We start from the raw sequence: 23,074 nt of genomic DNA, 5'->3' as shown, positions 1-23,074 counted from the left end.
TATGGCAGGAACAGTATGTTCCTACCACTCTTCTGATTACTTCGAAGTGCCCCCACCACTAATTTGATATTAATTGCTATGTGGTTAAATCACTTAGAATTTCGCCTTGTTCCCGCCTCTTTGACATGCAGCGATGTGATTACTGGAGTGCATTTTGGATGAATTAGGAACAGCACAGTGAACTCAGTCAGATGAGAGAGCTTGAGGCCAGAACGCTAGACAATCCAAGCTGTCGTGGAGCTTTGCTTTCTGTGATTATAACTTTATGCGATCAATATTATATTATATATTGATTGGTCAGTGATATACAGTAAAAGACACAGCTGTTCTGGGCAGGCTAACTCACAAGAGAGCTTACATTACATCACACAAATTCATGTTCTGCAGGACGACGCAGGGACCACCTGCCAAATTTAAGTCTCCTCCACACTCAAAATCAAACCTACACCCTTGCTTGTGTCCCGTATCTGTTCTGTGGCTCATTATTCTGTCTTTCTGTAATGTCATACCAAATGTCACACACTGAGAAATGTTCCCCGCAAGGACAGTAAACTAACTTATGTTGTGCATGTGTTACAGTGGTTAGTATCGGACCACAGGGTCGCACACACATCACTGGAATGACACAATTGCTGGGCACCAGGAAGTGTCCTCCTTCTGCCAGGACTGTGACCATATAGATTATGAGGAGGTCAGGGGGGAGAAGGTTGTGTTAAGTGGATTTTGGAAGAGCAGCAGCCAAACACACTTTCCCCCCAGGCAAGTGGTCCCAGGACAATTAAGGGCGCACACACACACACACACACACACACACACACACACACACACACACACTTAACTTCATGCACGCACTCACATACCCACAAACGCTTGATTCTGGAGTAAACATCTTGCCCCATTAATACCCACAGTGCCTTGGGCAACTTGGCCCACTGGCCTACCCTGGTGACCCTTGTTACCGTGGTGATTAGATATTGGGAGCCCTCATCTGCAAACATTTAGCCAGTGTCACCCCTAATCTACTCTGTCACCCTGCCACCACAGGCTCAACACACACAGACACGCAACTGAGGATGCACATTGTGCCACATAATTAGCAACTGACAAATTAATACATCTTCTCTCTACTATTGCCGTCAGGAGAAAATCTTCCTATGCCAATCCATTTTAGGCAGGCTTGCACCAGCAAGGTCTTTTTTAATTTTAATTTTTAAACCTGAATAAATAATGGTTTAACTTTAAAATGAATTTAAAAACCTCAGTTTAGTTTTTACTCTAAAGTTAGATTAAATTTAAGTCTTTTGCACCAAAACTTTAAACTCTAAGTTAAACTGCAATCTAGTCTTAACTTTAAACTTACACTTGAGGAGGTTTAAGTTTTTAAATAGCTGCCTTTTTGCGATGGAAGTTTCCCTATTAATTCAGCCAACAAGTTTTTCTCAGCATAGGAGGAATTTGAGTTTCCCTGCTGACCTATATAGGCTAACATAAATAACAAACTTTTAATAAAACTAGCAAAAATAACATTTTGTTAACTTTATAGCTAACGTTAGCTAGGAAAGAATGAACATTATCAACTTTTTAGCTAACAGCAAAGTATATTACCATATGACATAAAATGTCCACTAATTAGCTAACGTTAGCTAACAAGCAATGTAACATTTTGTTAAGGAATACAGAGCATTGAAAAAGTAATGCTTTTCCTCCCTAGTTTACATTAGGTCCTGACAGCACTCAAATTTTAGTGATTTATTTTCAGTTGTGTAAGCAAGCATCTCGATATTGATTAAACTCTATTTAATTTCAGTTTACATCAATAAACTTAGATTTACTATAGTTTTCAATTGCTCAGCAGAGTTCTGCTTAATTTTAAATCTGGGTTTATTCATTTTAAACCTAGCTCAACTCTACTTGGTAACTAATCTTAGATTAAATTAATCTTTGTTAGTGCAATTCAGTTAAAGTGACACTCTGCCTAATATAACTTTTGAGTATCAAACTCTCACTTAAGGTGGCTGTAAAAAGTTTACAGAAGCTGTGGTCTGCCTGAATTCAGTGGATTCCTCTCAAACCATAATCCACTCTCCACTATCCATATGTACGCTCCAAAAACTATATTTCTGCCAAAATATGGATACAGACAAACCTTTTGTTGGAATTTGGTTCTTTGTTAGAAGAATGTAGTGTAGTGTATTAAGCCCTGTGAGATACATATTTAATCTATATATCTATCTGACTGTGAGTATCACAGTTCACGCTTCATAGGTTTCAAAATCCTTGCAATATCCTAAAAAAGACTGCACCAAGCTGAAAGCAAATAAGTTGCATTTTTCTTGTATTTTAAAAGGTGACATTTATGAGATGTAAGATTTCCACCTAACAACAAAGATATGTACCTATAACACACATTTCCTTCGTCATTAAATTACCATTGGCCGTCACATTCCACCTCATGACCTCTGAACTATGACACACAGGTCCTCCTCCTCCAGGCCAAACCACCATGAACACCGTGCCTCAGGTCAATCACTGGCTTACTAAGCAGAGCAAAAAGAGTGTGTTACATCTGGAAGTAAATCAATGGCTCCTTTAAATGACAAATAAATGATTGGGTTATTAGGCAATTTACTTGACATATGGTGACGCAACATATACAAATTTTCACCTTTTTTTTGAAGTAGTAGTAGTTGTATGAGATACTTATCCATAGTCAGTGTATAATCTACAGTAGGTGGCAGTTGGCACGCTCCCAGTGTGGAGAAGCAGCAGGACTACTGGTGTGGGAAAGGAAGCCGTGCACTGCTGTGGACAGAGTCAGCAGCGAAAGGTATTGTAGCCACCTAAAAAAAATCAACATTATTTTAAGTGTACACTACAGTAATTTCATAGCTTTACCTTGCCATCAGAGAGCTTTTTCCCTTTTCAGAAAATAGCCATTATATTAGCCAAATACAGCTCACATTCCTACTGTCACATAAATTGCAAAAGACACCTCCTACTACCACATTGCTGTTGTTTGTTCTTGAAACATCGCTGCGTGTGCTGAACTGTTGGGCATTTCTCTTTCTTTATTTTGAAAGCCCAAACATGCAAGCCAAACAGCAACGCAGCTACAACTACTAAAACTGATAATGGCTGTGTTAGGTTCACAGTGGGTGTGTGAACTACAAGCATCGACAATAATCAGTCATACTGGCAGCACCGAGGTGGTGGGGGTCCCCAAATGAAACTCTGCTTAGGGCCCCATAAAAGTTTGAGCTGGTCCTGCTTACCAGACTGGTGTTGTGAGACAAAAATGAAAAATTGTGAATCTGCCCTGTCCTCTAAAGTGGTACTCAGTTCCAAACCTACCTTTTGATCACTTTGGGTGGCGTTTAAAACGATGCATTTTCTCATTGATGAGTACTGAAGCAGTGACTGTTATCAGCTTAAATTCAGTCAATTACAATCGATCTGAACCACAGCAGGAGAATCAATAAAAAATATAAACATTGCAAACCATTCCTTATCTACAGCATATTCACCTCTCCACTGTCAGTTAGTATGCTCTTGAGGCAAATATTTGTAATGGTACCAAAATATGGCTGCTTCCAGTGGAGCTTTGTAGGGGGGTGGGGCGATGAGGAAACAGTGTTGTCTCATCTTGTGGGTGGTTGCTGCATTACCTTTGTATCATATACATTAAAGGTCTCTCGACTCTCTACTTTAAATTTTACCACTTTGCACTTTTCTGCAGAATTTTGGCAATACAAATGTTACACTCAATAATAGACTTCAAAATCCTCTTAGCATTTTATATATGTGCGAGTCATTCTTGTGCTTTTGTGCTCTTTGAGAAGACTGCTGGATGTTTGTGAAACTATAACAGGTATGCACAACATAATGTATGTATAATATTCTATTAATACTTCTTAGACCATCTGCAGCCTCTAACAGGAGTTTGATAGAATGATAGTGACCTCTAGTGGTAAAGATGCAGTATGGCAGGTTAGAATTTAACTTGGACTCATGTCTGTGCAGTCTCAAAAAGTACCTGAACACCTGTCTTTGGACCTTTTCAGAAAGTGCGATTCAGAGATTTGATGACACAAAATTAAGTGAAATGTCTTTTTTGTATCTGCAATGATTACTTTAAAAGTCAGGCACATGCATGCATGCAGTGACGAACAGACCTGCACAACAACATGATGACCAACATGTCACCATTTTCTTGTTTCCTGCATATGGGAAATTGCTTCAACTGAACCTTGATATATTCACAGAAGCGGATGTAGAAACACCAATAAGCATGTCACATGTTCTGCCCATAACAGGCTTGTAACTCATAAAATGTGGGTATAAAGTCCTTTATGACTTGTCTGTGTGTTTTTGTGGCAGACTGGCAGAGAAACAAGTAGGAAGACAGAGGAAAATAGAGACACAAGAAACATGAGAAGGCAGGGGAAGTCTTTTTTGTGTGCTCCTGGATGTTAGAAGAATGGGCAGCCTGGTGAGTGCACTCCGCTCTTCTGGACACAGAGGAGCCAGAGACTTTATTTTGCTTCATCCCTACCTACTGCGCGAGCCAGCCGGGGCTCTGTCCACCTGGAGACAGCAGGTATCATGAGCCAGAACAACACAGAGATCTCACTAACAATCTTTTTCAGTCACTCTAGGACTCTTTGTCCATGTGTCCTCTTTGTTTCCATCCCCATCTTCTTGTTCTCTCTTTGCCAGGGAGTGTAAGGAATAGCTCGGGTTAATGAAGGTGGCACTGGGGCAATGAATTATGCATTCATCACCAGGTTTGCAGGTAGCCACTGGTCAACCATGTGACCTGCCTCTGTCCTTTGTTGTGCAGTCTTTATTTGACTAGTATCAGGAAGGTCACCATTATGTTAAACTGGGTGATGAAAACTATGCTGTTGTTGATTATTTGGAAACTGCTTTTTCATTGTGGCAAACCCAAGAGATGTCAGAAAATAGTGAGATATTATTGTTGTTATTTGGTCGATCAGTCCTGATTATCACTGCATTTTTCAGTCAAGTGCTGCAGAGATTATATCAGTATTGTATAACATTATTTCCCTTTCGAGCTCACAGGAGAAGTGGCATGTCTCTGTAAGCAACATTGTGGATTTTATTACTGAAAAAACTGGCTTTCAGCCAAGTAACAACTTTTTTTGTTTTTTTGTTTTTTAATCAAGATTAGTTTTGTCTAGTGTTCATTGTATAGTAGATATAATTATTTGACTAATATAACCTAAAGCAGCAGTTTCTCTAGTTTAAATTGATGCTATACACTCATGCATCCTTTAAGCCCACATGCCAAAACAGTTAGCTGTGTATGTAATCACTGAATTTCTGCATTGTGTGAATGGATGACTTTGCAAACTCAAGGTACAAAGAAGTGTAGGTCAAGTATGTATGTTGTCAGAATCAGGATCAGACTGGGGGTGTGCGTGTGCTAGTCATAGTCTTTGTGTGCGTGCATGTGTGCACATTGCACTCTCTGAAAGTGTGTGTGTGTGGGCATGTTTCACAACTCTGACAGTGATTGAACCATTATGTGATGCATGCACATTAATATATATGAATACAGTCCACACACATATATGAAGTGTTTTTTAATCACTTTAAACTGTTCACTTAATTCAAAACTGTTTATTCTTTTATTAATTTATCATTTAAATCATTTTTTTTTTCATAAATTGGAATTTGTGGATACTGAATCAGCAAATTATCTCTATTAACTCTCATTGTTACAACTCACCCCAGGAGAGGAACAGGTTGTAACTATGGAACTCTTTGTATCTGACATTAACTCATGTGATGTCATTAACTCATCTGACATTAACTGTGTTGTAGATGTCCAAAGTGGGTTTTGTTTGTCTAGCAGACAAATATGGGACCCATGCATTCAACTTTTTAGATTTAGATTTATTGCAAACAACCCCTGAGTTCCTGATGCTCAAATAAGTGTTACTACCGTTCCCTATAGAAAATATGTAATATATTTGGATTTGTAAATAAAAAGAGCTGTACGGTGTTTGAAATATGCAAAACATCGACCAAGAAATGGGAAGATTTACACTGTATAAAGTATAAAGAATATGTGCAATGTGCAGGGAAAAGCATTTTCCACTGTAGTGATATGCCTTAGTTAAATATGTCATAAATTGTTAAAGTATTCCAGTATTTGGGTCAGTCAATCGTGATTATCGCTGCATTTGTGTCTGTCAATCAGTCACGGGTGTGTTTCTGCGTCATCGCTCTTCCAGCCAATCACGGCGCGACGTCCAGAAACGGGGCACCCGAGACATAAACCTTGCAAACATGGCGACGCTCCGAAGAGAGTACGGAGATTGGAAATACGACCGTTTTTAACCGAGAAAATCACCTCCTCCTCGCATGTTACGATGTGGTGGGGTTAGGCAGAGCCACCGCACGCACAGCCTTTTAGACGATGTTTGCAGAGGTAAGTGAAAGAGCCCCGTGTGTCGTTACAGTAGTTTGTTTTCCAGTGACAGACATGGCTAGTTAGCATGTAGCAGCTAGCGCCCTGGCGTTAGCCCCGCAGGTAAACACACAAGCTGACAGACAGGCACTCATACAGCCGCTGTGTTTCCAGAAAGGCTGTCTGCTATAAGTGGCAGTCAGCTCGGGATTACACAGTTAACGCTAAGTTAATACGATGAGCTTTGGGATAACCGCACTGTCAACACCGTACAAGAATTAGCTGGACACAGGCAATGTCGGTAGTATGCGTTTAGATTATGAGTAACGTCCCTCAAGAACGAATTTCTACATCACAACAGATACAGGTGAGCTGCTGCTGGGCGTTAGCTGCCTCAACGACTGGAGGGAGTAAAAGCTGATGTTACAGGCGAAATAAAGTTACAGATTTGGTGTTAGCAAGGTTGACGGTGGAGTACTACTGTTTAGCAACATGTTTTCTTTATGATTAGCCAACCTTAATGATGGGTAACAAGCATGTTAAGGCATATTAAGCGGTGACAGCTAGCTTAACTGGCGGGATGACAGTGTTGTGGCATTTCTTTGTCATTTCACTTTTATGTCAGTGTATAAACATGTATGCACAGCTGTCCGGTGGTTTCCAGTGACATTCAATCAGTAGCCTTACCCTGTCAGACACAAACAACTGACCTGCCAGGCTTGCCTTAAAATATTTATAGGTTGTCATCAGTCCATTGATGCTGGTCAGGGGTTATTGAAGCTGTGACAAAGCCATTTTTTTTAAGTGTGACATGTGATGACATAGTAGTTTTGCTTCAGTTCCCACGTGATGCAGTTTCTCAATGCACTCGGGTTAACTCAGTTCAGATATATACATTATCCTTCAATAATGAGTAAAGATCAAAATCAGACACCAAATGATTTTTTAAAAAGTTTGGACCCCAAAACAACTAAATGATTACAACTACAGTTTAGCTTATGTCCCTGTAGTGTTCATGGCAGGAGAGAATATGATTGTAACCATTTTGCCCCTAAATATCCTCTCGTTTTCAAATTGTTTTCTAGTCCAGACAATGGTAAGTGACCCTAGATCAGTGGTTCCAAAACTTTTTTTTAGCATGCCCCCCTTCAGAAGACAAAAAAAAGTTCAGCCCACTTCACTTCAAGTATTATCAATCATTAACAAAAACTGGTGAAGCAACTGGTTAAAAAAAAGTTGATTTTTTATTTTTAAAATAAAGGTTAGCATGAGAGCATCAGCAGACTCTTGTTTTTTTAATTTCCCCTACCTAAATTATATTCATTTAACTTGTTATACTAAATTTCTCCCCTAGTCATTCACATCCCCCCCTGCAGTTGCTGTATGCCCCCCAGTTTGGGAACCACTGCCCTAGATCATTATTGAACCATAATGCTTGTAATTGAGCTATAAATACTTTGGAAACCTGTTTTTCTTTGGGCCCTCTGTAGTCTATTCAGTTGTTAGATTGAATAGATTTAAACTGATTTGTCAGTCCACAATATGTTCAGCTGATATTCAGTGATACATCTGTTCCTGTTAAATCTACTGATTTCAAGGTTCAATGTCAATGCTGTCTTTCAGTGGGGTAGAAATCTACTTGCCTGAAGTATGTTTTTGATTGCCCATGTACTAATTGTTTTAATAGCAGTTATTAAATAACAACAACAATAAAGTTCATTATCATGTTTAATATGGGTCTGCAACATCTATAAAATGTCAGAACACAGTGGAAAATGTCCATCCCAGTTTTTTGTTGTCCAAGGTGATGTCCAAATTCCAAACCCAAAGATATTCAGTTTAATATGATAGATTATAAATTAAGAAAAGCAGGAAATCTCCATATTTGAGGGGCTGAATATGGCGCTTAATGACATTTTGCATGACAAATGACTTAAATGATAATTTGATTATCTTAATAGTTTAATTATTTTTTACCACTTGCACACTTGAGGCAAATGAGTTGCCATGTTTAATAGTCCGACACGGCATTTCACTTGCCCAGACATTATTGTTATTGTTCAACCCTGGTTTGTCTAAGCTAACAGTTTCTTTGACCATTGACAAGTGATTTTTGATATTCTTATTGAACTGTTGCTCAGAGATGTCTTAGTCTCTTTCTGCCCTTTCAGTTGTCAGTCTGTTTGAAACAATCAGCAATCTAAAAGTCCCAAATCAAGCTTTTGTGGCAGGTGACCCCAAACTTTTGAACGGTAGTGTACATACACCACTGACCATGGCATCTGCTGACATGCAAACAGACTATACTGTCAGTCCACCTCACCTGAGCGGCAGGTGACCTCACCACATTCAGGCTCCTCTCCAGCAGTTTAAGTACAGGTTTAGCCTCACTAATGAGGCTTTAGCTGGCACTGCACTGTTCTGCATGTCTGACAGGTAGTACAGATTTCTGTCTAACATGCAGTCAGGTGTTAAAGGGACAGTTCACACTAAAATCAAAATTACAAATTTTTCCTCTGGCCTGTAGTGCTCTCTATCCATCTCGATTGTTTAGGATCGGCTTTAGAGATTTCTACTTTCTGTCAACCATAGAAAGGAAATGGCTCCTACGTGCTCTTGAGTATGTGTTGTTTTTTTTTTTTTGGTCTTTTTTCTGGTGCTTTGAGCACCACAAGGCGAGTACCATCTATTCCCAGTATATTCAATACGAGGCAGACTTCTCTATAGCAGATATCTGCAAAACTCGCCTCTCAAACTAAAACAATATAGATGGATGAACAGTGCTACAGGCAAGAAGAAAATACGTATTTTTGATTGCAGGGTAAACTGTCGCTTTAAACTGTAGCTGAGTAGCTCTTTGCAAAGTGTTGTCCCCTGCTAACCTTCAGTCTGAAGTAAATTATGGGCTTGTATTGGAGCATCCTGTGATGAGTTTTGGCTTCACACCAGCACTGGAGTAGCATCTTTATTGTGGATTTAAAATGTAAAGTTAGTGCAGAGACACTACAGTAGATGTGGAAAACTCAGTTGCTGCTTTAATACATCACCATTGTCATCATTATCATCCAAGATTTTACGTAGGAGGCTGCTGCCTTTCGGCTAATAATAAGCCACTGGCTTCAGTCCATTTGACTACCCTATGACGGCTTCATCTCCTAGGTTTTGACTCAGACTTTCAGTAGCATTGTATAATATTATGGTCAGTTACATTCTTTATGCAATGGTTAGTGCTTTTGTGTCATTTCACGTTAAATGCATGTTGTGAAAATGTTGCTCTCGTGTTTTGCAGTTCTGTCACACTTTGAATAGTATGATCAATTTGGCAGTAGACATTGACTTTTTTCTGTCTGACTGTGATTAACTCCTTTGGCTTGATGAATACACTGAGTTAGTTTGTTGTAGGGGGGTGTGAGTGCATTGTGTGTTCATCCACAGACACAAAGTTATCTCAGTGCTTTTCACCCCTGGCTAAATCTCATTAAGGTGTCTTAATCAAGGCTTGGTGGACATTAAGGCCAGCACGCTGTCACATCAGGCCTGTTTGTCATCTAATACACCTCTCCCTCCTTCCTTCAGACAGTAGTAGCAGCTGTGCTGTCAAACAGACCGACACCTTTCAAGAATTAGGGCTAAGAGTTGTTCCTTGTGTCCAGATATATTCACAGCTTGTCTAGGTCATGCTTAGAAACAGGATGCGCTTTACAAAGTTCACATCAGGATCAGACTTGTGTCACTAGTAATGACTGGATTTTGCTTTGTTTAATGTATCGGTTTCATCATTTGACCTCATACTGCTACAGTTGCTAAGCTAAAAACAAAAACAAATTTGGGGCAGCACACATGATGCAAAAGCCTACTATTGCAGAGGCCAGGGTTCCCAGTAGAATGTCGGTATCCCTAGTAGGTGTGTCTCTGGCTTGTTCTTGTGTTCCCGTGTTTGTAGTGTTTTCTACTAGTGGCTGGGATATTGCATTAGTATAGTCTCATGATACTAGACTATCAGAGATTTCCCTGCCTACCATTCGCCGGGTGATTTCTCAATTCAAGGTGGTTGTCTGACCAGCTGCAAGAACGGCCCCTAACAAACCTACCCTCCTTACAGATCAGCCTTATTGGACATGATGCTCTTCCCCCGGTCTCCTCAGTAGTAAGCACACAACCTCTTCATGTTACCATCCCAATATGAAGTTCCACCCTAAAGATTTGGGATTAGTTTGGCAGTGTAAGGTTTTTTAAACTCTGTAACTGTTTGCACCCAGTTTTAGCAACAAAAACTGGGAGACTGTTCTCAGTCTCTATTGACTGAAGTGTTTAGAAACTGACTTGCGAGTCAAGGGTGAATAACATAAACGTCTAGATTGGGAGCTGGCAATATGGGTATTCTGCAGTTACAGTATTCTTGACAATATGATTAAGTATTGAAAAATATTTTTTGGTTAAAACTCAAAACAATTTATGAGCTCTCCTCGTGGGAATTTTACCCCTCGTCATTTTCAGCTGGGGGCTTCTGCCTGACGAGGTGAAATTAGTTTGCAGTTCTTATATACAACTGTCGTTTGCTGTTTTGTAGTCAAAAATCTCCCTGCCTACCATTCGCCTGTTGATTTCTCAATTCTTCCATGCTGCTGAAATCGCTCCCCTTTTTGGAAACAAGTCCTCCATCAAGGAGTTGGTAGCAATGATCCTTTTGCTTTCAGATACACTTGTTGCTGTGTGTAACAGTGACGTCCATAAGTTGTAAAATTGGCATTATCGTGATATGATTATTTTTTAATAATGAAAAAAATATGTATTGTGTATGATATAATATGGCACATCCCTACTCTAAATACACCCTCCTGGAGGACTTCCCACTAGAAGTTGAAAAGAAGTAGCAGAGGATTGGTTGACTTAACCTTCCCCAGGGTAACCGTATCAGTATCAAACTACAGCTCGAGGGAGCTGGTCATACCGAGATGAACAGAAAAATAAGGGAACAAAAGTGCTTGGACAAACAGCTAAAGAGTAGAAGGCTAATTAGTACCTCACCTTGGCCAAAGACTCTTTTTGTGGGATGTGTACTGGGTGACAAATCAAGGGAAAGAAGATTAGTAAGTTATTTGGCCACCAGAAACATAAAGTATTGTTATGGAACTGTACTGGAGAGATAAATACCATTCTTCCAAAAGATATTCACAAATTTAATGTTTTGTTGATGGAGTGTTCAATATGTCAGCCCAGATCTTCTGCATTTGTTTTGTTTCTGTGGACAGCTGTCCACCCATGATTAGATCTTTTGAAATTCATTACAGAGGAAAATGTGAGCAAGTTCAAAGTTGATTCTCCATTTAAGGTGCTGACCATAAACTGTCCTTTCGTTCTCTGATGTTTTATCCTCACTGTACATCTACTGTAAATAGATCATGTTGTGTTTACATACTCTCTCATACACCACTTGATACATTTTAACTGGGACTTCAAATCTGTGGGAGGTGAAGCATTCTGCCGGTCAAACACCAACTTTTCTGTGATTACAGAAGAAGAGCTGGTTAATTACCTCAGATTATGTTGTTTTCAGGTGAGAAGTGCTTTGCTTATTAGAAAATTGTTGGCCTGTTGAAGAGTGGAGTCGTGTTGGCCTTGTCTGCTCTCCTGCTGTACTTGTTGCTCCACCTAATGTTAAACTAGTTCAGTTAATGATAGCTGAAGGCTTGTTAGTAGGGGATTGCACAACACAGGTTTTGAATTAGCAAGCAGCTAGATTTGTCCACTATCTGCTCTACTTACTGTGTCGTTTGATCATGTGGGCTGTCAGTGATTTGACAGTGGAAAGCTGACCACCTTCAGGTGACAGAATAGGTTAGAGATTCTGGCAAGACATCAGCCAATCCATGGACAAGGAAATGCCTTGTCATTGTACTGTCTGAACCAAACTTTGATACCTCAGAGTTAATCTCACCTGCGTCATTAAGCTGAGAGAGGTGAAGTCACAGCGGTTTTGGTGGACCACCATGGGACCTAACTTTGGAAAAAATATGAGCTGTAGTCAGTGGCGAGAGACAGATAATGTTTTGATTCCATTTGAATTGTGTCATGAGGTACACACATGTTTGTCAATGTAAAAGATAATTTTATAAGTCAAGAAAGCTGCAGTTTGCTGTGAAATTTGAAGTATCAGACTGTAAAGATGCATAATTATAAAGACTACACACTCAAAAGTCACAGAAGTTATGCATTGACTTCCTCTCTCCAAAATCTAATGTTAGCTGCTACAGCTACGATGCCTGTGTGTTTTCATTCTGGGAAATAGTCATAAAGCAATGGCTCTTCCTCGTTTTTTTGTTTCCCAACTAATGTTACAAGGGACAGCCATGTTGGTGGTGATGACATCCATTGTGCGAAAAAACTAAAAAAAAAACAATCTAATCTAAGCAACAAAAAATTACCACAAAGTGTGTTTGTGGTTTGTAAAATTATCTTTTAAATTGACAAATATCACGTTTAATTCATGGCACAATTCAAGCAGGAACAAAAAATTATTTGTCTCTCGCCATAGACTAACGTTCATATTTTTTTCAGAAGGGGTGTGACTTTGCCTCTCTATGATGCTGGTGATCCACCTTCCTTAAGTTAGGCATGCTGGAAAGACACTATGTTAACATTACGTCCAGAGACGGGGATCAAGTGAACTTTGTGCTTCTTGTTAACTATTCAGTGCAGCTAACCTGTTAGCTCATCAGTGAGTCTGTTCACCTCATCGTCCCCAGCGCAACCTCTCCTTGATGCTGTAGGGATAGATAACCTGGAGACGAGGCAGAGAGCGTTTCTGATGGCAAGCATGGTGTTGTTTGCAGACCAACAGGTAAAAGGAGAGTTGACATGGGCCAGAAGAAAATAAGAGGTGTCACTCTGCCAATATTTCCCAGTACCACAAATGTGCCAGTACCCATACAGTCATTCTCTTCTTCTTTTTTGGATTGGGTGGATTATTGTTAGAGGTTCATGTTTCTTTTGACAATTAATATTTTAATATAGTCCAACTCTGTACCACTATTAATTTTTATTAATTTTTCATGCAATTGTCCTTTTTAAAAATGGATTTTATAAAATTGGCATTGAAAAAAGTATTGTTCAGGAGCCAGTATCAAAGCTAGATATCAGTATCAGTAATGTTTTTAAACCTTACCCAGCCCTACATATTCTTATAATCCAGACAATTTCAGGTCTCATTTTTACAAGACAATACGGGACATTCTTCTGGTCATCTCTGGAAATTAAACACCATTACTGGAGCAATTCTTTAATTGCCGACTTTGACTTCTGCACTCTTTTCATTCTAGAGACTTAATCCTACGGCTAATATAGTAGCTCTTTCTATTATGGTGGTCCTGGTGGATTAGGCCAGCATGATCAGTCAGTCCCACTCACTTTCACTCCCTCTCAAGCATTAACTGTGGATCTCCCACAGGAGAGCTTTAATGGGCTGAGTTAACCTCTCGCCCAATGACCGCACTGATCGGGACTGCAGCTTATCGCTTGCGGACTTGTGCATGGGTCACAAAAATAGCAATATCCACCCTTGAGCAGTTCTTCTCACTCGTGTGTCTGGTACAGTGCTGTATGTGTGTAGTTGAGTGTGGATTTGTATGAGTTGCACAGAGAAATCTGGGAAATGTAATCTCTAAGACACTGATAAGAGGTTGTGTGTGCATGTCTGAATGTGCCTGGAGTCAAGGGCGTCCAGTAGTTACCTCTCTATGTGGCAGTGCTTTGAAACATTTAGATTGTGCATAGCTCCAGTTGCTGCTAGTCAAGACAGAAAGCAAGAAAGGGAGAAATGGCCACATGAAAGCAGAGCAAGAACATGAATCAATATATTGATATCGGTATAAGACTAGATTTGTCATTTTGGGTATCATACAGTTAAGAAATAGCAAAGTAACACTCTGGTCTTTGAAGATATTTTAGCATTGTAGTAAAGTGAACTGAAAAGGGAATATTTCTGTACATGATCCTAGGCCGTTATTGTAACAGAAGTATTCATTTTTATCTGATCACATCTCATCACGGGGTTTGTGTGATCAGTTGAACTAATCATCTGTGTCCATCTACATGTGCAGACATCTTGTTCGGAGACTCAAAGTATTGCTACACTCATGTTTATGTGTGTCTTAGTTGCATAAGGAACTGCCTAGATGTTTAGATGTGTGCGTTCCCGATGGGCTTGGGTGTTAATCACTAGAACAGATGGTTCGTGTTTAAAACCCTGTGTAAGCTGTAATGACTCAAGAGTGTCGGTTATCATCTGTCCTACAGAGCCAAGCCTCCGCAGCCTCATCATACAGCCCTACTGATAGCCTCCACATTCACTGTCTGCTGCACACTGGTCCTATTGACGTCAGATTGGACTTACGTTACTCATTTGATCTACATTCAAATACTTTCTCAGGGAATGAATGCCTTTAGTTGGATGTGCTCGGACAGTATTTCTTCTATTTTGGAAAACTGCCTTCACACCAAGGCAAATTTATAAATAAGAACCCCTTACTTTTCCTCCTATACTGTTCTAAAAAGCTGGTTGTAATCTGCTATTTTATTTATTAAACTGATGCTGGTATTTAGTACTAAATCTGCCCTATCATTTATATTTACAATAACACAGCCCAGCCCTCCTCCTTTACATCTTTACATCAAGTAGCTCACAGGCTTGGTGGTATCTTTTTTCTTTCTTTTTTTTTTTTTTTGTACGTTCATTTCTTCACACCTTCCTGACATTTTACTAGGGTATATGGGATTATGATGGTATTAGTGTAAACTTGTATAAAATGGTTTACATACCAGCGAGTACTATCTGCAGTACTATCTGAGCTGATCATCATAGTGACGTTATTTCAGCAGACACACACTCAGGAGCTTTGCTTTGGTTTTGTGAAGCTGCAGCATGTCTTCAACGAGGAACTGAAAACCAAACTGTACATTTACTGCCAGCTAGGGTTGGGAGATGTCTACGGCATATGATGATGTCCACAGTGAACCATCGCAATGGATGATTATATCGTTGCAGGGTCTAAAAGGGTCTTTGTCTCTGCACCACACTTAGTTGCTTTTAATAAGGAAATAATAAACATTACATAGAGGCATAGTGCAATGACCAAAATGTCAAAATTTGAACTTGAGGCAACAACACTACAGCAACTCTTAGGGACACACAACCTAAAATACAAAGATTTTTAAATCATGATGAATCATGAATCATGAGTCAGATTTACTAGCCTGGCATGACATTTTACTTGCACTAGGCAGTCATTATTGTTGAGCCCTGTCTGGTGCTGTGCACTTGGTTGTTTACTAAAAAGGTCCAATGAGCAGTTGCTACTTAAGGTTAACACACAGTTATGAGACTTAGTTACTACACTGTTATCGTGTGCATGCGTGCATGTGCGTGTGTGTGAGACAGTCTGTTAGCATGTAGCCTAGGCCTGCTGATAATAAATGTGTCAGTGATGACTGAGCTGCTGAAAGCTTCTGAACGTTGATTACTGTGTGGGTGAAAGGTAAACAGAGTAAATGTGTTACTACAGGTCAAGCTGTTCATCGAGGTTGGCAGGAAAGTCAATACCTAGAGTTTTATTTGGTTTTCTTGTCAATGGTGACAATATTGTGGCTGATAATGGAGTATTGTGCCTTCAAAGTGTCAGAGTTCATGACACAGCAGGGTCTGACATTGCCTGAATGCCTGGGACAACTAAAAATAACCTGTGGGTGAGCAAAACCTGCCCAGACATGCCTGATCAGACAAACATCGACTCAGATCATTTTTTTATTATCATTATTATGTTTTTCGTCTTTCATTTCCGTGGACAGCGTTGTCAGCCCATCCGTTGGCGATTCGCGATATCTTTGTCCCCCAACCCCTACCTCCCCTCCTCTCAGGTCTCAGCTGGGAGATGTGCACAAGTGGCGAATTCAGTATGTTACGCATGATGTATGCATTCACTGCGTCCAATAGACAAAGTAAACTCACAAACCATCTAGAAATTACATGTTCTTACACTTATTTTCCATTTTAAATGGAGAAATACAACCATACACCTTCTGAATTCAATGTTCTCTCTTTTACCAAACTAAGACAAGCTTAATTGGCTTGTTACCTCCTCACAAAACACACTTAATTTGAACTCAACAGAAAAACATGTAGAATTCACCAAAGCCTTTGTTAGTCTGTCCACTCTTTCAACAATTGCCAACTCTGCAGGCTGTTTTCCCTCTCACTCGTCACCCAGCTCATGGTCGGCTGAGTGGGTGTGTACTGCGCTGCTGGATGAGAGCATGGTGTAGAGCAGAGGCTGTCACTCTGCAGACTGTTACATTAAAATGACAAATATCACTCTAAAAATCAGCCAAAAAAAGCATTCGCCAATGGATTCAGCCCATCATTGATAGACGAAATATTTGTCCAATCACCCAACCCTAGTAACCGGTACTATTTAATTACTGTGAAATAGCACTTAAACATTTCACCTATCTGACTGCACTGATCTCTACAAATTCCCGGTTAAATGTAATGTTGAGTTGTGTTTAAAGTTTATTGAACATGTTAAAATAATACAAATAAAATAAATACAAGCTATAAAAAAGAAAAAAGACAAACAGGATCATCAACAGCACATTAACGACAAATAATGAACATAAATAATATTGTTCATCTTCAACAGGGGTAAGAGGAAGTTTAAAAAAAACTTTACTGGTCCTACCCCCTATGTTCTTTACAATTTCTTTATCTCTTTTATCCCTTCTTTGTTGGCTATAATATAGCTAATAAATACTGAAGAAAGAAGTGTTTTGTAGTGTTTTATATAGTCAGCAGGCAATGGATTTTAGTTAGAAATAAGTTGTGAGCGAAAGTATGCACCACACAGCCAGAAAAAGAACCTCCTAGGAAGGGCAAGTAGGAATTTAGATGGGGCAAGTAGATTTGAGAAGTACTTTAGGAAAGTACAAGTAGGAAAAAACCTTAACATCAGACCTTGCACTGTAGTTCAGTTAAGATAGTCAAAGTTTGTGGTTGGGTGCTCTGTAAAAAGCTTTCCTTTGTATTTCTACCACTCTTAGCTCACTGTAACAATTGTCTTTTTCTCTGACCAGCTTTATTCTCTTCCCAGAGTCATAACCCTGCTATTAGTGACTTTGTCCTAGCCTGTTACGACTTGAGAAAGACGAAGTAGTCGAGCCAGTTTGGACACATTCTGCAACCAGGACACCAGTGTGTACACGTGCACCCGAGACACTTACATGTATAGTTATGGTAATAGTCAACATTTTGCAATAACTCCATGTGCTTGGTTTTATGGATATGGATTACGGATTTAGAGACGCTTTGTAATCAAAAAAGTTTTTTTTAAATTAACATAATTCTTTTTATCCAAAATATTTCATTTGTAAGACTGAAATTGGAACAAATAACCCTGGTAATAAGCTGGTTAAACTTAAAATATCCTGCATCCGTTACATATCTTTGTCACAAGTGTTAAGAACTTTTTAGGGATCATTGCAAAATAACTCTTTTTTTAATCTATAAATGTTCTTTTTTCTGTATAATTTATCCTATATAAACACAGCCAATATATCAATAGAAGAAAAGCCTTCAGTCTGCAACTTCTTACATAATACAATTTAAGTACAATTAAAATATGGAAGGGGGGGCTGGTTATTGATGATGAGTTGTATGTAAATGAGGGCTTTAGAGTAATTGTAGCACATGTGAACACACATGCTTAATTTCCTGTTCTAACCTGATTTCTCCTATAACCAGGTTTGTAAGTGAGGTGACTGTCTGCTGTGCGTCATATATTCCAAGGCGTACTCAGAGATTCTGTTGTTCTATTAATGTAATGACATGTATGTTTAAAACCAGTTCTGCTGTCTTCTGTCTGCCTACACTCTGACAGGGCTCAGTCCGTCTTGTAGTCGTTTGGTTGACAATGAGTAAATAAAGTCGGGGTCAGCAGGGTCCTCACTGACAGCCATCGGCATCAGGTTTTAATTTTTCCAGTGTGTTGTGTAATCAGCTGGTCCTCAGCTGGTGTGGTGACTAGAGATGTCACAAGCTGATCTGCAAGATCTCTGAACTGGAGCCAATCAAGTAATTTTTTAAATTGACCCGTATCAGCTGTATGAAGCCTGATCCGATTGAGATCTTTTGTTCATTGTAACCCACCATGCTCTGCATACGCCATGGAGCACCATGAACAAAAGTGGTTTGAATAGAGATATCCACACTGATAAGGAAAGCCAGACAGAAAAGCTAGCAGAACAATGACTACCAATGTCAGACTTAAGTAACTAATGACATAATTTAAATATGTGTTAATTAAAAAGACAAAACAAAAAGGTAGACCATATTTTTTGTGACAACATCAGAGTTTTCTTTGTTGTTATTCCCTTGCATTAAAGGTTCAAGTACTGGGGCTTTGTGAGATCTTGGGAATGCGTTTACTTAGAGCTTGATATACACTGTCTGATTTGAGTCTGTTTCTGGCATGGTTTTTTAACCACACAACTCATTATAGTATTGTAGTGTTTGGATGAATTTCAGCTTTGTTGGGTGTTATTTTCCATACAGTGCACAGGGGGGAATGAGGACAGATCAACTGCTGCCAAATGGTCATCTGGTGTTTGGATCAATTTCTGACATGTTAGAACATTTTGGTCAGCCATTGTCAGGTTTTCGCACAGCTGAAGCTGAGCCATTTGTCAGTTCCCCAGGTCAGTGCCTTTTTTCTCACTATGCCTGCACAAAGTGACAAACAGAGCATCTGAAACCACCATGACTTTTTTTTTTTTTTTTAAAGAATGGCAGAGATGACCAAGGCAGAACGTTTCGACTTGATTGCATTATTGCTAGCAAACACACTTCCACCTGCCTCTGTGCTTTCAAACAAACATGTTTGTTTGGTACAGACCTCAATAAATACCACTTCATCACAATTTATTTTATTTTTTTTTTCAGTTAACATGACAGTTGTAATGCAAAATCGATCATTTCCACTAACTATATTGCATATCGCAGTTTCAGTCAAAAATAATCGCAATGTGGCTTTTTTACCAAATCATGCATCCCTACTTAATTTTCATTACATGATGCACCTTCCTTTGCAGATTTTTATATATGAAATTAAATGACCCAGATTGGGAGTTCAAACAAAAGAAAATATCATTAAGACATCATAGTCATGAGACATGCTTGTGCATTTTGGCAGGAGTTCAGCAATGCCTCTAGATTTTCAGGGGGTGTTTTTAAAATTGATGTTGAACAAAACATGTTGTACTGAAGCTTTTATAATTAAACTAGTACTTAGATTAGTAATGAAATTCTTAAACAGTGTGTCCTACATAGCAGGCGTATACAACAACCTGTGTTCAGTGGGTCTGAGGCATTTTCTAGTAATAGATATAATTATGGATATGCATGTTAGCAGAGCCACAGGTTGCACTTAGTCTAGTTTACAAATACTGATCATATTCCTCATCGGTGGTTTGCATTGGTTCTCAATAGTCTCCCTGTGTTGTGGTCAAGCTATACATTGTGGCTGGCTGACCTGTATGTCCAAATGTGACACAGTTGGCAGCCAGTCTAATGTGTGTTATCCGATTGTCCATAGTTGGCTGTGCTGTAGCAGAGAGAACAATGTTTGAGTGTCCTGAGGAAGCTCTGTCCATCCCTATCTGGCTCCATCAGTGGAGCTGCTTATCTAAGTAACTCTAGTATGAATGTAGGGCAGCTGAACATCATCACTGCTGATCATCATGGTGTCTGTCAGTGTCTCTATCTCATGGCTCCATGACCACGGTGTGACCTTTATAAAGTGTGCACGTTTGTCATGTTTAACCACCCCTTTGTAGATAACTGCACTGTTCACATTATCTCATGACGCTGGATATATTATAATACTTTGCTAAGGTTTGCATGACCTGGTTTTGTTAGACCAGCTTGCACCTGTAATTGTGACACTGTTCCTAAAGTACCTGAAAATTAGTCAGGCATTTCTGTACTGAGCCTAACTATACCCACTGCATAATTTGAAAAAATGCTAAAAAGTGGCAAGGGGTTGAGAGAGAGAGGGGGGTCGACTGGAGCTGCAGGATGATTTAGTGGGTGACATTTTGAACCATTTTCAACCCATGAAATGCAGATTTTTTTTAAATAAACATATTATAACCAACCAACATTGATGCATTTCATCACAGTGCAGTAATATAATTTAATTCACAACTTAAAAAACATGTTTAAGTGTGCAGTGCCTCCTTAAAAACATTTAGTGACAGAATATTAGCACTGCAGTGTATGGCTGTACCTTCAGTCTGCCAGCCTGGCCTTGCTCCTCTCTCAGACTATTGAGCGTATATATATATGTACATATTGAGCGGCTAAAAGTTAAACTTGAGTTTGCTGGTGTTATGGTGTTATATATGTGTTTCTATGTTGTAATGTGCAGTAATTACATCTGTAGTAGTAATGTGCATAGTAGGGGGATGGAAAAAAAGCTACTAGAAAAGCTTATGTGGAAAACTGGGACACAGAGTTGCTAGCTGGAAATGAGAGCTTGGTTTCCTGAACTGACAATAACAGGAAAGCCATAGGATGTGACATGAGTACACACACACACACACACACACACACACACACAGAGTCTATGCCTGATACTCTCTAACAATGCAACACGCCACAGTGTGTCTTTTTAAATAATCTTTTCCTGCGCCAACATATAAAGTGTAGAACAGTGTTTTTTCTTCTCTACGGATGATGTCATTGTACTGTACAATTGTCTGATGATCTGATTTAGTGTGTGTTGGAGGGAGTGCTGCTGATTTATTGTTATTCTTCCTTCAGAATGGAGTGTGCAGCCGAGTCCAAACAGTTTTATTTAGGGAACTGATGCCTTAAAACATGAAAGTAGATATATTTGATGTCTAGTCTTAGTCTGCATGTTAACAGATCCGTCTTTCAGTCTGTCAGTGATAAAAGATTTAAATGTCTTTATCAGGAGTCTTTTTTTCTGATCAGCACTGATTATCATCAGACCGGTTAAGGTATAAGCTGAAATCCACAGAGTATTTAACTTGTGTTGTGTGTTTGTGTGTTTCAGGCCAGTCTGTCCATCTGGGGATGGGGGGGTCTTGGAGTCGTGCTGTTCCTCGTCACCTTTGGACCCTTTGCCATATTCTACCTGGCTTTTTATATCTTCTGCTTCATTGGAGGGTGAGCAGCAGACCTCCAAACAGTTTGTCATGTCTTTGCATAAGTATGCTGTCTCACATTAACCACAACAGTCTGTACAGGAGGATGATGGATCGGTTTCTCTTTCATTCTCACTTCTGTTTTCCAGGGGCTTTGCGGTCACTCTGCTCTATGGAAAGATCAACTCGGAGAAACACCTGGAAAAGTGCGAGCATTCATACTTGCCACCCACACAAATTGGTATACTGAAGGTAAACATGCTTAAACATACATTTTGATCTCGCCTAGACAAACAAATTGATTAGCTGTTATTCAAGTCACTTTGTTGACAAAGCCGGCTTGCCAGTTACCGTATAGTTCATTTAAGTTTTCATTGATTTGATTGCTCACATTTCACTTCTTGTCTTTCATATTGTCTCCTTCAGACATTGGATGAAATGAAGCTGGAGATGAAGCCCATAAAGATTGACAGGAGACTGACCGGCTCCAGTTTCATAGACGAACCACTACAACAGGTAGGGGTGTCTGTGTGTGTCTGTCTGTGTCTTTGTATGTGACTTCCTGTGTCAAAGCTTCATCAGCAGCATGTTGCGCCTTTGACAGTCAAGTTGGGAAAACACAGAATTGTACATTTTCACAGCAAGAGATGAAAGATTTCATAAATAATCACAATGATCTGTCCTAATCGTGAATTGTATACATTCACACTCCTCAACCGACCCCCCTGAAAGACACAAAATATTTAATTTTTGTTAATTCCCTTTTCAGTTCAATGTGAGAGCCTTACTGCATTTTGCTCTCTGTCACATTTCTTTTTGTTTCTCTATTCTCTGTGTGCTTTACCAGTGCACACATACAAGGATCATAGCAGAAGGGAGACAGGTGATGTGACATTATGTTACTGTTAGTGCAGTAAAAGCTTCGCAACAAGAATAATTTATTAATATAATCCACCTAAAACTAAAGATAGAGAGTCGACTCCTTAAACAGTTGCATTCCTGTCTGTACAAGAGAGCAGAGAGAAAGATGTTTTTAAAAGTCTCTGTGTGTTCAGCTCTCATTACTTTTGTAGCTTCCACTTACTGAATCTCTGTAGTTTGAAGTCTCTGTCCTGCATCACTGTTCGTACTTTCAGGTATCTGTTTTATGTTACTGTTACAAGTTCACTTTCAACTTTATAAGAGTTGTGTTAAATTGCTGGTGAATACCTGACATCCTGATTTTGCAGCTTCATAATAAAAGCTTTTAAGTAATTTACTGTGAGGAATGTATAGGAAATTAAATCCTACGTTTTACAGCTGCTCATCTCAAGATTAGCGTGTTGTATATTACGGTATCCCATTAGACCTCAAAGCAGTCAACTTAGTGGACTGTTTCTTGCCTCTTTTGTGGAATCACAAACAGTGATTGACAGTGTAAAT

The 23,074-nt window shown here is 39.4% G+C and overlaps 1 protein-coding gene across 5 annotated transcripts in view; it reads left to right on the top strand.

Annotated features, from left to right (window-relative positions):
- Positions 1-4,349: 4,349 nt before the first annotated feature.
- The window catches only part of snx13 (sorting nexin 13), a 36,270-nt gene continuing 17,545 nt past the window's right edge, over positions 4,350-23,074 (top strand). The window contains exons 1-4 of one of the 5 annotated variants that reach the window (XM_084738679.1): positions 4,350-4,489; positions 21,562-21,674; positions 21,802-21,904; positions 22,079-22,168. In XM_084738679.1, coding sequence (XP_084594805.1) covers positions 4,478-4,489; positions 21,562-21,674; positions 21,802-21,904; positions 22,079-22,168 — 318 coding nt within the window. In that variant the 5' untranslated portion in view covers positions 4,350-4,477. Of the gene's footprint in view, positions 4,598-6,283; positions 6,458-6,603; positions 6,804-21,561; positions 21,675-21,801; positions 21,905-22,078; positions 22,169-23,074 lie in introns of those variants that run through there. The other 4 variants (XM_084738675.1, XM_084738676.1, XM_084738678.1 and 1 more) reach the window with 4 other exon arrangements.

This window comes from Lutjanus erythropterus, chromosome 16 (genome assembly GCF_056507025.1).
Source record: "Lutjanus erythropterus isolate fLutEry1 chromosome 16, fLutEry1.hap2, whole genome shotgun sequence".
Taxonomy (NCBI): Eukaryota; Metazoa; Chordata; class Actinopteri; order Lutjaniformes; family Lutjanidae; genus Lutjanus; species Lutjanus erythropterus.
The sequence above is the reverse complement of the archived record's forward strand: the minus strand, read 5'-3'. Positions and strand labels throughout refer to the sequence as shown.